Source organism: Hyla sarda, chromosome 1 (genome assembly GCF_029499605.1).
Source record: "Hyla sarda isolate aHylSar1 chromosome 1, aHylSar1.hap1, whole genome shotgun sequence".
Classification (NCBI taxonomy): Eukaryota; Metazoa; Chordata; class Amphibia; order Anura; family Hylidae; genus Hyla; species Hyla sarda.
The window spans coordinates 123084302-123097413 of record NC_079189.1 but is presented as its reverse complement, the minus strand read 5'-3'; the positions used below and the strand labels follow the sequence as shown (position 1 = coordinate 123097413).

At 40.1% G+C, this 13112-nt stretch overlaps 1 protein-coding gene across 1 annotated transcript in view; it reads left to right on the top strand.

Moving 5' to 3' along the window:
- LOC130345428 (fragile X messenger ribonucleoprotein 1 homolog B-like) overlaps window positions 1-13112 on the top strand; it is a 616453-nt gene that overhangs the window by 504415 nt on the left and 98926 nt on the right. The window contains exon 3 of the mRNA XM_056554515.1: window positions 10501-10639. Coding sequence (XP_056410490.1) covers window positions 10501-10639 — 139 coding nt within the window. The remainder of the gene's footprint in view (window positions 1-10500; window positions 10640-13112) is intronic.

Below are 13112 nucleotides of genomic sequence, written 5' to 3'. Positions count from 1 at the left end.
GCCATCACACCCCCTCCCATAGACTTGCATTGAGGGGTGGGGCATGACATCGTGAGCAACGGGGCTATGATGTCCCGAGCTCCCGGCGCCGGCTCCAGCGTTTGGAACAAGTTTATTCCAAACACTGAGCAGCGGAGTACCCCTTTAAAAAGTCCCTGTTATTTAAAAAAAAAAAACTTGAGTTGTCAGAGAGTTCAGACCTCCACCAATCTCTAGCTATAGTTGAGAAAAGTGCACAGATATGTCCTTCACTCCCAGGTCTTTGTGATCTCCATATGGCTGAAAAGAGCCCCCTAGAGTTATAATGCGGTCTGTCTCAAGCATAGAAGCTGTGATTGCAGAGGGATTGGGAGTGAAGAGCATAGCCACACACTTCTCTAAGCTTTATCTAGATTGTAGGGGTTTTAACATGTAAAAATGTTTATAATTTATATATAAACATTATGCTTATAGAACACTTGAGCACTCATCAGTAGAAAATGCTGAATATATATATATATATATATATATATATATATATATATATATGTATTAAATACCTGAATAAATTATGTATTCTGTGATCGGAATGTACTTATTACATGTACCTAAATTTTGCCATGTGATTTCTCACTTGCTAGTGTAAGATAGGACTCAGAGCAGAGCACAGAGTGAGACTCTGCCTCCTTTGCATTTGAAAAACTAAAGGCATGGGAAATGTAGGCTGCTTGAGGGGAGAGGGGGGCACACGGAGGGCTTCAAGATAGTAATAGGGATACTTTACCTGCCCTGATCCCCCACAGCTGTTCCCCACTGTTAACCGCTGCCACTAAGTTTGTACTGCAATCATCCAGGCTATGGTACCACCAAGTGAATTCTGCAATCATTGATATGTTAGAAAGAAGAATATGAATCTAGTTTGGCACTTTTTTTTTCACCTTTCTAACCTTTTTAACATGTTTGTTTCTCTGCAGTTAGGATGGGTATGCTCAACTATACAGAAATTCCAATTTGTTTTCTGATACCTGTATACATTAGAAAACTCAGCATCAGGTCTGCAGTTTGCCAGTAAATACTCTGAAGATCTTATAAGTACAATCTGCAAGGAGAAGATGTTTGCCTTATCCTATTTCACTTTTACAAAATAAGCTAAATTTTATGGTCTGTAAGGGAAATTGAACTTGGCAGGCATAGCACGGCACGGCTCAAAACTACACGACACAGCCAATTTAACCCAGGAAAGCAGGTCTTTTAGCATTTTGAAATCTTTTACAGTCTAATTCCTTTTAATAACTTATAGCAAAAGATTCTGTAACATTTTCCTTATTATGGGACAACTTTCATGCAGACCATGTCTGTCCAAGAAACAACCAGCCTGATGTTACTTTAGCTGATAACCAACTACCAAACAGTTTAAAGTCAATGAAAGGAAGGTCATCCATTGTCATATATAAGAGCAAGAAAAGAAAATCTGCAGAAATAATAAAAAAAAATCAGGAAACCAAATCTAAAAAGTTTGTAAAATTTGTAAAAACAAGTCACTTACACATATAAATGTTATTATTTGAAAGGCGTTCAGAACTGTAAATATGTAAATTAAACTAGAAATCAGTAGGACAAAGAAGAAATCTCCTTGAGGGACTTTACAGTCTCAGTATGGATAAGAGAAAAATTTTGGCAACAGCACTTGCCCGTTGATATTCTTTATTTCGGTAATCATATTGATACAGTGAAATCGTGGGAGCAAAGGAAAAAGAGGAGCTCCTTAGAGCTTGTGCGGCAAAGGAGCCGTTAAAAACGCTCGGTCAGGCCTTACGCATGGACAGGTAAATATTCTCATTGTTTGTGTCATCAAACTACGTTGAAGCTTGATTGACACATAGAACAACCTATCAAAGATAGAGGAAGATCCTGAAGCCATCTACCTTTAATGGGTAAAAATGTTAACGACAGCTGAAAACTAACATGCTAGAGAGATCAATATAGAAATACAGAGAATAAAGAATGCAAACAGAGACATGAGTACAAATTGTATGCCCATATAAAAGTAGTCCATAAGGCTAAAGAAGAAGAAACATAAATAATAATAGAAGGTTAATCACAGACAATTAGCAGAAGATACTAAGCTAATTTCTTTTGTTAAACCCGGCCGGGCTTGTGGCATCCAACTTGGATATCCATTTGACTTCTTTTTGTAGAAGCACTGTGTGTTGATCTCTTCCTGGAAGTGGACAGCTGACAGTCTTGAGACCAAAATATGACAGTACTTTAGGGTTGCAGCCGTGTGCTTCATGTATGTGGGCTGCAAGTCGGGGAACTCCGGCACCTAGGCGAGTTAGCCTGAAGTGTTCTCTGAATTGGAAGAAATGAGGATGGGTTGTGGATCCCACGTATAAACTTTGACAGGGACATTTAATGCGGTAGATAACATGGTCGGTTCTGCAAGTAATTAAATTCTTGATGGCACTTTGTGTGCCGCCAACTTGGTAATTTTTATCAGGAGAGAAGAATTTACAAAAAGAGCAGTGATTTCAACTGCAGTCAGTTTCCTGTAGGGACTGACCTAGATAACAAGTTCTTTTTTGTTGTTGTGCATGCCCCTCTAAGGAGGTATAGGTGCTGTGCACTAAAACATTTTTAAAGGTGGTGGTTTTTCTGTACGCAATTATAGGTTTATTTCTAGCCACATCATTGTCTGTAAATCCCTTGTTTTATTACATTAGCCAATGGACTGTATTTGCAGGAGAAGGCAATTTTTTTTCTTTTTAGTTTTCTTTCTTGTTTGGGGGAGGGTTAATATTTTTTGTTAATTAGCTTTCTGAAACAAATGATCCAAGACAATTTGAGGATAACTTCTCTTTAATAAGTGGGACTTCAGGTGGTCCGCTTGATGCAGAAAATCTGGCTGTAGGGTATAGCTTCCTTTGTATGATTTGGGTGAAAAGAATCAAAGGGGAGGTAGAGAAGTGGTGCAGATGGCTTTCTATACCCTTTTGTGGAGACTGCAAGGGAGTCAATGACATCTGGAAACATAATTTCTTTTTCACTGTATGCAGGGTTGGCGTTAGGGTGGGGCAATCTGGGCAACTGCCCAGGGCCCCCATCCCCCAGGGGGCCCCTGCGGGCTGCTCAGTGGCAGATCCAGGGGGGGGATTCGCCAATGAGCAGCCCGCAGGGGGCTCGTCACATTCGGGACATCCCTGTGTCCTGAAAGATCTTTTTGGGGCACAAGGATGTCCCAGTTACCTTTCTGCGTTCCCGCATTAACTTTAAAAATGCAGGGCTGCCGGGAGGTAGCGCACGCAGGGACGTCACTGATGTCCCGTGCGTGCGCCCATAGGAACGGAGGAACGGAGGAGCAGAGAATTGCAGCATTGAGGAAGACACGCGCTGGCCGGCATGGTAAGTTACCAGCATGTTAGCTTCGGTGCTCCGACCACCGCTCCTCTGGTCCCAGGATCTACTGCTATGGCCTATATTTTTATATTCATTTTATATTCTTTTGGTAAATAATACCATTGTGGCTTCTTAGGACATGTAGGAAACTGTTTTTCTTCAGCTTTATTTTGGACAGGATATTATTCTCCACTTTTGTCCTTAGGAATGTTTGTAGGTTATTGAGGACTCTTTCAGTGAGGTCTTCCTTAATTTTGATGTAGGTTTTCGCCCAGAAGTCTGTAAGCTTCAGTTTAATATTTTTCTTTTTAAAGTATTACAGTATTGTTCCCCTTGTCTGTCTTTTTTTTAAATCACCAAATCAGGACTCTTTTTCACAAGGCTGTCTTTTCTCTGTCTGTAAGGTTTGTAGTAGGTGTGGGGTACAATAATGCCAAACAATAATTTGACATCTCTGGTTACACTTGCGGCAAATTGATCTAGATTACTACCAGTTTGAATGGGGAGGACAAAATAGGGATTTTGTACCACCTTTAAAGGAAAACTGTCAGCCAGTTCACCCACATTAAACCCAATATACTGGGTGATAGTGTGGGTGAACTGGTGTCCATAAGTGATCACTTACTTTAGAGTGTGCCCTGGCTGCTGAGTTCTCCCCCGCTAAAGGTCAGTTTGTCCTTTTTTGCAGTAGCGCTTTGAAGGCGGTATCCCGGAGTCCATATCTCTTTGGGTTCCAGAGGAATGGGCCTATGCCCACCCCCGGTGTTTGCATATTCATTTTCTTCATCTCCACGTCCTAGTGACGTGGAGTCACATGCCCCCAGAGCACAGCACTCTGTCTGCAGAGCGCATGTGCCTGAAGTTTTTACTTAACATGCCCCCGAAGGACATCAGGACGTGAGAGCTGTGCGTCTGGAGAGCGCTCTGTGAGGGTGTAACTGCGCATATGCCGGACCCTCACTACAGACGTCGGGAGTAGCGGGAGCCCAGCTCATGCACAGTTACACTGCACAGAGTGCTCTTCGGACGCACAGTTGCGTAAAAATTTCAGGCAGAGTGCTAGCTTCGGAGGCATGTGAAGAAAATAAATATGCAAACCCCGGGGATGGGCTTAGACCTCTTCCTCCGGGACCCAAGGAGATATGGATGCTGGGGACTACCTTCAAAGCACTACTGCAGAGAGGACAAATGGAACTTTAGCGGGGGGAGAACTCAGCGGCCAGGGCTCACACTAAAGTAAGTGAATGCTTTATGGACTACAGTTCACCCACAATATCACCCAGTATATTGGGTTTAGTGTGGGTGAACTGGCCGACAGTTTTCCTTTAAAATCCTCTATTTCATGGAGTTCTTCCATGTTTTCTGAAATGGATGGATCTGTCAAGCTTAAAGGAGTTATCTACCATAAGGTGATTTTAGTATGTACCTGCCAGACAGGAATGGACAGGCTTAGGAAGGATCTGTGCTTGTCCTGGGGCTGCCATAACACTGTGGTTAGCTTTTTGTGAACTGGTATTACCTGTTTGAGTTTTCTTCTTAGCCTACAAATCCCATAATTCCATTTCCCTCCCTCCCACACATCAGCCACTTCACCCATTGAAACATAAATGAGCTGCATCCATTCAAAAGACCTGTGGTTTTCAATCAAAGTGCCTACAGCTGTTGCATTAGTTGCAAATTGATCTCTCTCCCACCAAGCGATTCCTCCATGACAGGTGATGACAGGGGGCCTGATGACAGGCCCCCTGTCATCAGCTGACTAGTGAGTCAGGTCTTGGCTGCATTGCAACCTGGGAAAATTCTGAGACAACAGTCCTTTTGTATGCTGTTAAAAATAAATATTGGGGCGAAAATCACATAAGCATTGTGAGAAAACCGTCATACACAGGTACATACACTATATTATGAACTACACTAACTTTATGCTCCTTTCACACTATGAGCATTCATCCGTTATTAAACATCCGTTTTCTGTGTAAAAACAGATGTATAATAACAGATGAAAGAACGGGTACTAACGGCTGAATAATGTCCGGGTATATTCATCTGTTTAGACCCGTTATAACATCCGTCATGTACGGCCGTTTTAACACCTCTGCCTACAGACTCCCACAGCCGGGACTACTACTACTCCCATCATGGAACAGACTTGTTTCCATGATGGGAGTAGTAGTTCCTCGGTTGCGGGAGTCTGCCGGTGGCTGGGGAGGCTACATTAGTATTTGTACTACTACCCCCATCATGGAACAGACTATGTTGCATGATGGGGGTTGTAGTACAGGGGCTGAGGGAATGATCGCACTGGATCTCACTTCTGAGACCCGATGCGATTAGAAGTTATTGAAGGCATGCTCCACTCCCCTGCCATGTACGGTGTATTTTACTTTCATTTTTAAACTTCAGTGCATCCCCTTATTCCCCCATGTGTATATGTATGATTCCCCCTGTATATAGATGCACTGCGGGGGTCAGACATATATCCATATGTCTGGCCCCCACAGCGCTTCTACGCTATGAATGAAAAGTATTTCTATCAGCAGCGCATCGCACAGGCCGGCTTCCTGGCCAGATGTGCTGCTGTTAGAATACTTTTCATTCTTAGCTTCTCGGCTCGATGCGCTGCTAATAGAATACTTTTCATTCATAGCACTGCCGAGGGCTTATGATAGCGCTGCGAGGGGGGGGGGGGAAATATATATACACATGCACTGTGGGGGGACAATGCCTTTATAAATGCACTGCGGGGGGCATATAATTGCTCTGCAGGGGACAATACCTTTATAAATGCGCTGAGGGGGACAAGATATATAGAAGCACTGCGGGGGCCAGACATTTACCCACCCAACCAACATCCCCCCCCCCCAGCAATTCTATATATCTTTCCCCATCGCAGCGCTTCTATATGAAAACCCCGATGGGAGCCCTGAATGGCTCTTCAGTATTGGCCATTCAGGCCAATTTAAAAATGAGAGTAAAATACATCGTACATCACAGGGGAGTGGAGCCTGCCGCCAGCTCCCCTGATTAATAACTTTAATAAGTTCTCAGAAGTGAGACCCAGTGCGATCAATCCCTCAGCCCCTGTACTACAGAGTCTGTTCCATGATGGGGGTTGTAGTACAAACACTAATGTAGCCTCCCCAGCCACCTGCAGACTCCCGCAGCCAGGGAATTACTACTTCTATTATGGAAACAAGTCTGTTCCATGATTGGAGTAGTAATAGTCCCTCAGCACTGCAGGGGTCTGCTGATGTCACCTCTTCTGAACATGTTCAGGAGTATTAACAGATATTATAAACCAGGTGCAAACGGATGATATAAAGGCTCATCTGTTTGCCATAGACTTCAATGTTAAAAATAACAGCTGTTAATTTACCCGTTTCTTGTGACGGAAGAAAAATGTGTGCCTGTGCTGTTTTCCTTCCGTCACAAATAACGTCAGGCTATCAAAAAATCCCATAGACTTTAATGGGATTTTGTAACGGCCATTTAACATCTGTTTTTAAGGCTTTTCTAACGGAAGTTTATAACAAGTCTTTTAACGGAGCAACTTTATAGTGGGAAATGGGCCTTACAGCCCTGTAGCATAGTCAAATTAAAAAATTAAAAATCCTGGAATACCCCTTTTAGAGTAGTCCTAGATCTGTAGTGTCTGAGGGGTTGGAAGCAAAATGGGCTCCAAACCCAAGTCTTCCTCAGATAGCAGGTATTTCGCCTTCTGTACATTATTTTTCCTTTTGGTCCTCTTTAGCAAATCATTTATGAAGATTAATCCTTCTGATGCCTTTATAGAGATTTATCTCAAAAGATGTCCAATCAAAATTTTCAGTTATGCAAAAAGACAGTCCTTTTTCTAAAAGTGACATACAGTCACTATTTAATTCCACTTCTGAGCGGTTTATCACTATGTTTTTTCCAGCTGATCTTGTTGCCATGTTACTTTTTTTTCTCTTTGCACCTTGTTTTGTTTGCCTTGCAATGTCCTTGTCTAGTCCTGGCTCTAAAGGGGAGACTGTGCTTTTCTTTTCGATTGTTACGTTTTCAGGGGACTACTTTTGCGGTGCTGTGGATGACTTACAAACTTCCTATCCTCACCATCTCTGCGGGCAGAAACGTACCCCAGGGATGGTGAGGAGGAAGATTTTACCAGATATTAACCCCTTTCATTTTTGCATTTTTGCTTTTTCCTACTTCCTTTCTAAAAATCATAACGCTTTAAATTTTGCACCTACAGACCCATTTATGGGCTTGTTTTTTGCGTCACCAATTGTACTTTGCAATGGCATTGATTATTTTAGAATATAACCTGCGGCGAAATAAAAAAAAAATATTTGTGGGGTGAAATAAAAAAAAAGACATTTTGTAAATTTTTGGGGCTCCCATTTCTACACAGTGCAATAGTTGGTAAAAATTACACATTATTTTTATTCTGTAGGTCCATACGGTTACAAGGATACCCAATTTATAGAGGTTTTATTTCATTTTAATACTTTAAAAAATTATAAACTACTACCAAAATTATTATGTTTAAAATTGGCAATATATGACCCCTATAACTTTTTTATTTTTCCGTGTACGGGGTGGTGTGAGGGCTCATTTTTTGCGCCATCATCTGTAGTTTTTATAGGTACCATTTTTTTGTTTTGTTTTTTATCGCTTTTTATTAATATTTTTATGGTATATGAAGTGACCAAAAATGCACAATTTTGGACTTTGGTATTGTTTTACGTGTATGCCATCGACCGTGTGGTTTAGCAAACCTAATATTTTAATAGTTCGGACATTTACGCACGCGGGGGTACCACATATGATTACTTTGATTCTTTATTTCATTATTTTATTTAAAAAATGGGAAAAGGGGGGTGATTTTAACTTTTAATAGGGAACTTTTATTAAAAAATGTTTGCACTTTTTTTTTAGCCCCCATAGGGGCTAAAAAACATGCAATCTTCTACAACATGCAATCTTCTACAACATGCAATATTATGATTGCAAACACTGATCAGTGCTTTGCCATTGCAAAGCACTGATCAGTGTTACTGGCGATCTACTGCTCTAGCCTGCTGCGCAGGCATGGAGCAGTAGATTGCCGATCGGACAATGAAGAGGCAGGTGAGGACCCTCCCTTCGTCTGGTAAGCTAATCGGAACATCGCGATTTTGTCCTGCTGCCGGGATTCTTTTACTTTCGTTTTATACGCCGCAATCAACTTTGATTGCGGCATCTAAAGGGTTAATGTCCTGGCATTGTAGCAACCTGGACCCACTGGGTATAACCCGTTCTCTGCTGGTGAGAACAGTTTAAACCCTGTAAATGGGACCAGGTCGCACAAGCCCTGAGTCCTTAAGGATCGGGGATGCAGGGCGCAAGCATACGCCCTGTGTCCCCAAGAGGTTAAGCATTGCCAAGTGTTATATATGGTAATATGCCCATTCTGCTGGTGAGAATGGTTTAAACTGGGTAAATGGGACCATGGAGTACAGGTACGCCCTGAGTCCTTAAGGATCGGGGATGCAGGGTGTATGTATAAGCCCTGCGTTCACAAGAGGTTAAGCATTGCCAAGGGCTATATATGGTAAAATCTAATGTTTGGTTCCCTTTAAAAATATATAATAATAAAAATGATAATAATAGTAGTAATAGTGATGATTGTCAGTTATTATATATATTCATAGATGTTACAGCAATTAAACAAAGAGCCAGGCTTTATAAATCTTGGAGCCATGGATGGCGGAGAAACAACAGTAAACCCTCCGGCTACCTCAGCAGTCTTTTGTGCTGCGGGGAAGGGGGGGGGGGGATCCACCCCACTGGACCACCAGGGAGTGTTTAAAGGTCCTTTTAAACGCCACTGTCAGCTTTGACAGCAACAATCTAAAGGGTTAATAGCCTCCCAAAGCGATCGTCACATGTCCGCTATTAACGGTGGCCTTCAGCTACAAGAATCAGCTGAGGGCCAGCCGATATAGCGTGGGCTCGAGTCGGGAGCCCGCGCCATACACCTTTTAATGGCACAAGATTGTGTATACACATGCTTGGTCGTTAACCAGTTAAAGGAGTATTCCAGGCCAAAACATTTTTTTATATCTCAACTGGCTCCGGAAAGTTAAACAGATTTGTAAATTACTTTTATTAAAATATCTTTATCCTTCCAATAGTTATTAGCTTCTGAAGTTGAGTTGCTGTTTTCTGTCTAACTGCTTTCTGATGACTCACGTCCCGGAAGCTGTCCAGCTCCTATGGGGATATTCTCCAATCATGCAAAGCTCCCGGGACGTGACATTATCATTGAGCAGTTAGACATAAAACATCAGAAGCTAATAACTATTGGAAGGATTAAGATTATTTTAATAGAAGTAATTTACAAATCTGTTCAACTTTCCGGAGCCAGTTGTTATAAATAAAAAAGTTTTTGCCTGGAATACCCCTTTAAGGTCTTTATTTTTTGCTTTGGATTTGCTTATGTGTGACATACAGTATTTCTCATACTATTAAGGGTGGTTGAAAAATTTGGCGCAAAAAACTATAAATCACAGAACACGTATTCCTCCTCTCCTCTGCAACTTTTTTGCGCAAATTTTTAAAAGTGCTCTCCAAAGACAGTTTTGTAAACCAGATTTGTCCTGGCTTAACTTTTTTTTATGCCTACGTGCAACAGTCACACTTCAAAAATTCCCAACCACTGCAGAGTGAAAACTGAAAGTTACCTAGGTAACATTGTTTGCCTACCCACAAAACAAAAATGCCTTGGCACAGGTGCAAAATTTTGTGTGCCCAAAGTAAGCAAAGAAAAAGCTCTAAATGCAATGATAAATCTTCCCCATAGTGACTATGTTCAGGCCACTTCCCAAACTCAAAAATTCCTCAAAATATGCTATTTTACAATAATCCGCCTGCAGAAACTGATGTAACTAGACACCTTGGTTCTTTGCTTGAATTTTTATTGTTGCATTATTTTTTTTTTATCAATACTGCAATGTAATTTGGCTGAAATTTAGGAGTCCATTTAATACACATTTTTGATTAACATTTTTTTTTCCAGAATAGCTAACCATTATTTGCAATGCTGTATAATATTTAAACTTTGGATATTTTTTTATTTATAATTCTTCATTATTCTTCCAGGTAAAGGTGAACATGGGAAGCCATATCCTGTCAATGAACTAGACCAAGATGACATAGCTTATAGAGAAAATGGCTTTAATATATATGTTAGCAACAATATTGCGCTGGAGAGATCGCTCCCTGACATTCGACATCCTAAGTAAGTTGACCTTCCTATAAGAATATCCATTAAATAATAAAATAAATTTATATTAAAATGGGTAGAAGAAAAATCTTAATCTAATCAATTTAGTTGTAAATTTTTATCTCATTTCATTGATGTAGTGGCTGGCAGACAGGCCCTGTTGGATACTAGGTGAATGTGAGAATTTTAGAGACATTTATGTAATTTAAATTTAAGGTTCCACATATCGTTTCATTAAATAAAGCATCTTGCTGAAACTAATTGAATAAGTCATTATGGGGTCACGCTGCAATCCAATAAAACTGATGAATGGAAATGAAATCACTCATAGATTATGGTTTTTTGCAACAAAAAAATCTTCTGTACTAAAATATATCACATTAGAAAGAGTGACCAAGTAATTCCCTTGAGTTAGATTTACTCTAATGTGAAATTAAAATGTTGTGTATTTATTTGTTTTGGTGTCATTAACCTGGCATAGCTGGTTGTAGATGACATAAACCTTATAAAAGGATTCTGTCAGCTATAATTCACATTCCAAACTGCTGATGCTGTTAGATAATGTTAGGAGACACATGGTACCTTTCAAAAATCTGTCCGTACTTCTATAACCTATAACATAGAAAAATGCTTTTATCCTCTGGTGCAAAGTGTCAAAGAGGCGTCCCTGAAGTATTGACGCGGTATTGTTTCACGTTCCTCAAGATGCTTTAGGGAAAAAGACATCTGTAACCTCACCTTTCTCGGTTTGTCTATCATCCCTGCTAAGTTGTGGTTGTATGCACCGAAAATAACAAGTTGCTCCATGGAACAAATCAACTTAAAGGGGTTTTCCAGGAAAAAACTTTTTTTATATATCAACTGGCTCCAGAAAGTTAAACAGATTTGTAAATTACTTCTATTAAAAAATCTTAATCCTTTCAGTATTTATGAGCTTCTGAAGTTAAGGTTGTTCTTTTCTGTCTAAGTGCTCTCTGATGACACGTGTCTCGGGAACTGCCCAGTTTAGAAGCAAATCCCCATAGCAAACCTCTTCTAAACTGGGCGGTTCCAGAGACACGTGTCATCAGAGAGCACTTAGAAAAGAACAACCTTAACTTCAGAAGCTCATAAGTACTGAAAGGATTAAGATTTTTTAATAGAAGTAATTTACAAATCTGTTTAACTTTCTGGAGCCAGTTGATATATATATATATATATATATATATATGTTTTTTCCTGGATAACCCCTTTAACAGTTACTGCTTCCCTTACTTCTCTCTATGCTGTTGGATTGGCTTTGCTTTTTATTGGGGAATAGAGCACCGTTGAGTCTGCAAGAAGTATGGTGTATGGTGTCCAGATACTGTAGTGTGAAGGGAAATACTTGTTACGGTAGTGCCGACTACTTTTTCTATTGCTTAGAGTGCAGCGGGTCCATTTTAAGGACCTGAGTCATTTGCCATTTTATCGTAACTGTTGTATTGTACAGCTTACAAAAGAATACATAAGAACATGGCATCTCTAAACCCATGACATTTTCTATTCTGTTCATTTAAATGACAATACTAAAACAATTGTTGGTATTTTTCAAAGAATTAATCAAGTCTACAATTGCAGAGTCTGAAGATCCAATGTGCCGCTATCTGTTGTAGTTAGAAGTGAAACACAGCATAACCAGCCAAAGAGAAGGAACATAATTTGTGTCATGTGACAGCTGCTCCATTCTCTTTTTACTTCACTGTTCTCTGGTAAAAGTGGAGGAAAATGCAACTTTGACAGACATGGCCACTCAGGGCTCAGAATATACAGTATGACTAGCTTCTTAGCAAATTGGCTTGAGCATAAATACATTGGCACTACACATTACCCTAAAAATTACACTGTTGTTATATAAGAAGTCAGCTCATGGATGAGTATGGTCCTTTGTGTGTGCGAAAAATATAAGACAATGTATGCATTTTGCAAATTTTTAACAAATGTTCTTTGACAAATTATGAATATTCTGTGGTGTCAATTATGTCCATCACAAAAAGGAAGTAATGCTGTCTCATATATCAAGGTGCAGTCAGTTGTCCTAATACCCATCTACTAAAAGTGTTCTAAGGGAAGTCTCTAGTTTAGGGTCTACTCCAAAGGGTTTACCACTAAAGGGTTGCCAAGCACTAAGCCCCATCTCAACACAATCTACAGTATTTTTAAAACATAAATACTATAGTAAAGGCTATCCAGCAGGCAGGTTTCAGTTCTTAACAAAAAAAAAAAAAAAGATTATAGAGCAAGACTGTGCACTTTAATCATTTTTCCAATTTGGCTTCTAAATAGATACCCAAACCTGGTGTGGTTCGTGCTCCTATCTGGTTAGTAATACTAAGCAGATTGTTATGCTTGACATTGTAGTTTTGCAACAGCTGGAGAGGCATACGTTCAACAACTATCTATACTTTTACATGTTTTTAATAAGGGAAACATTTACTATATAATATGCTTTCTTACCAATCCATTTTTC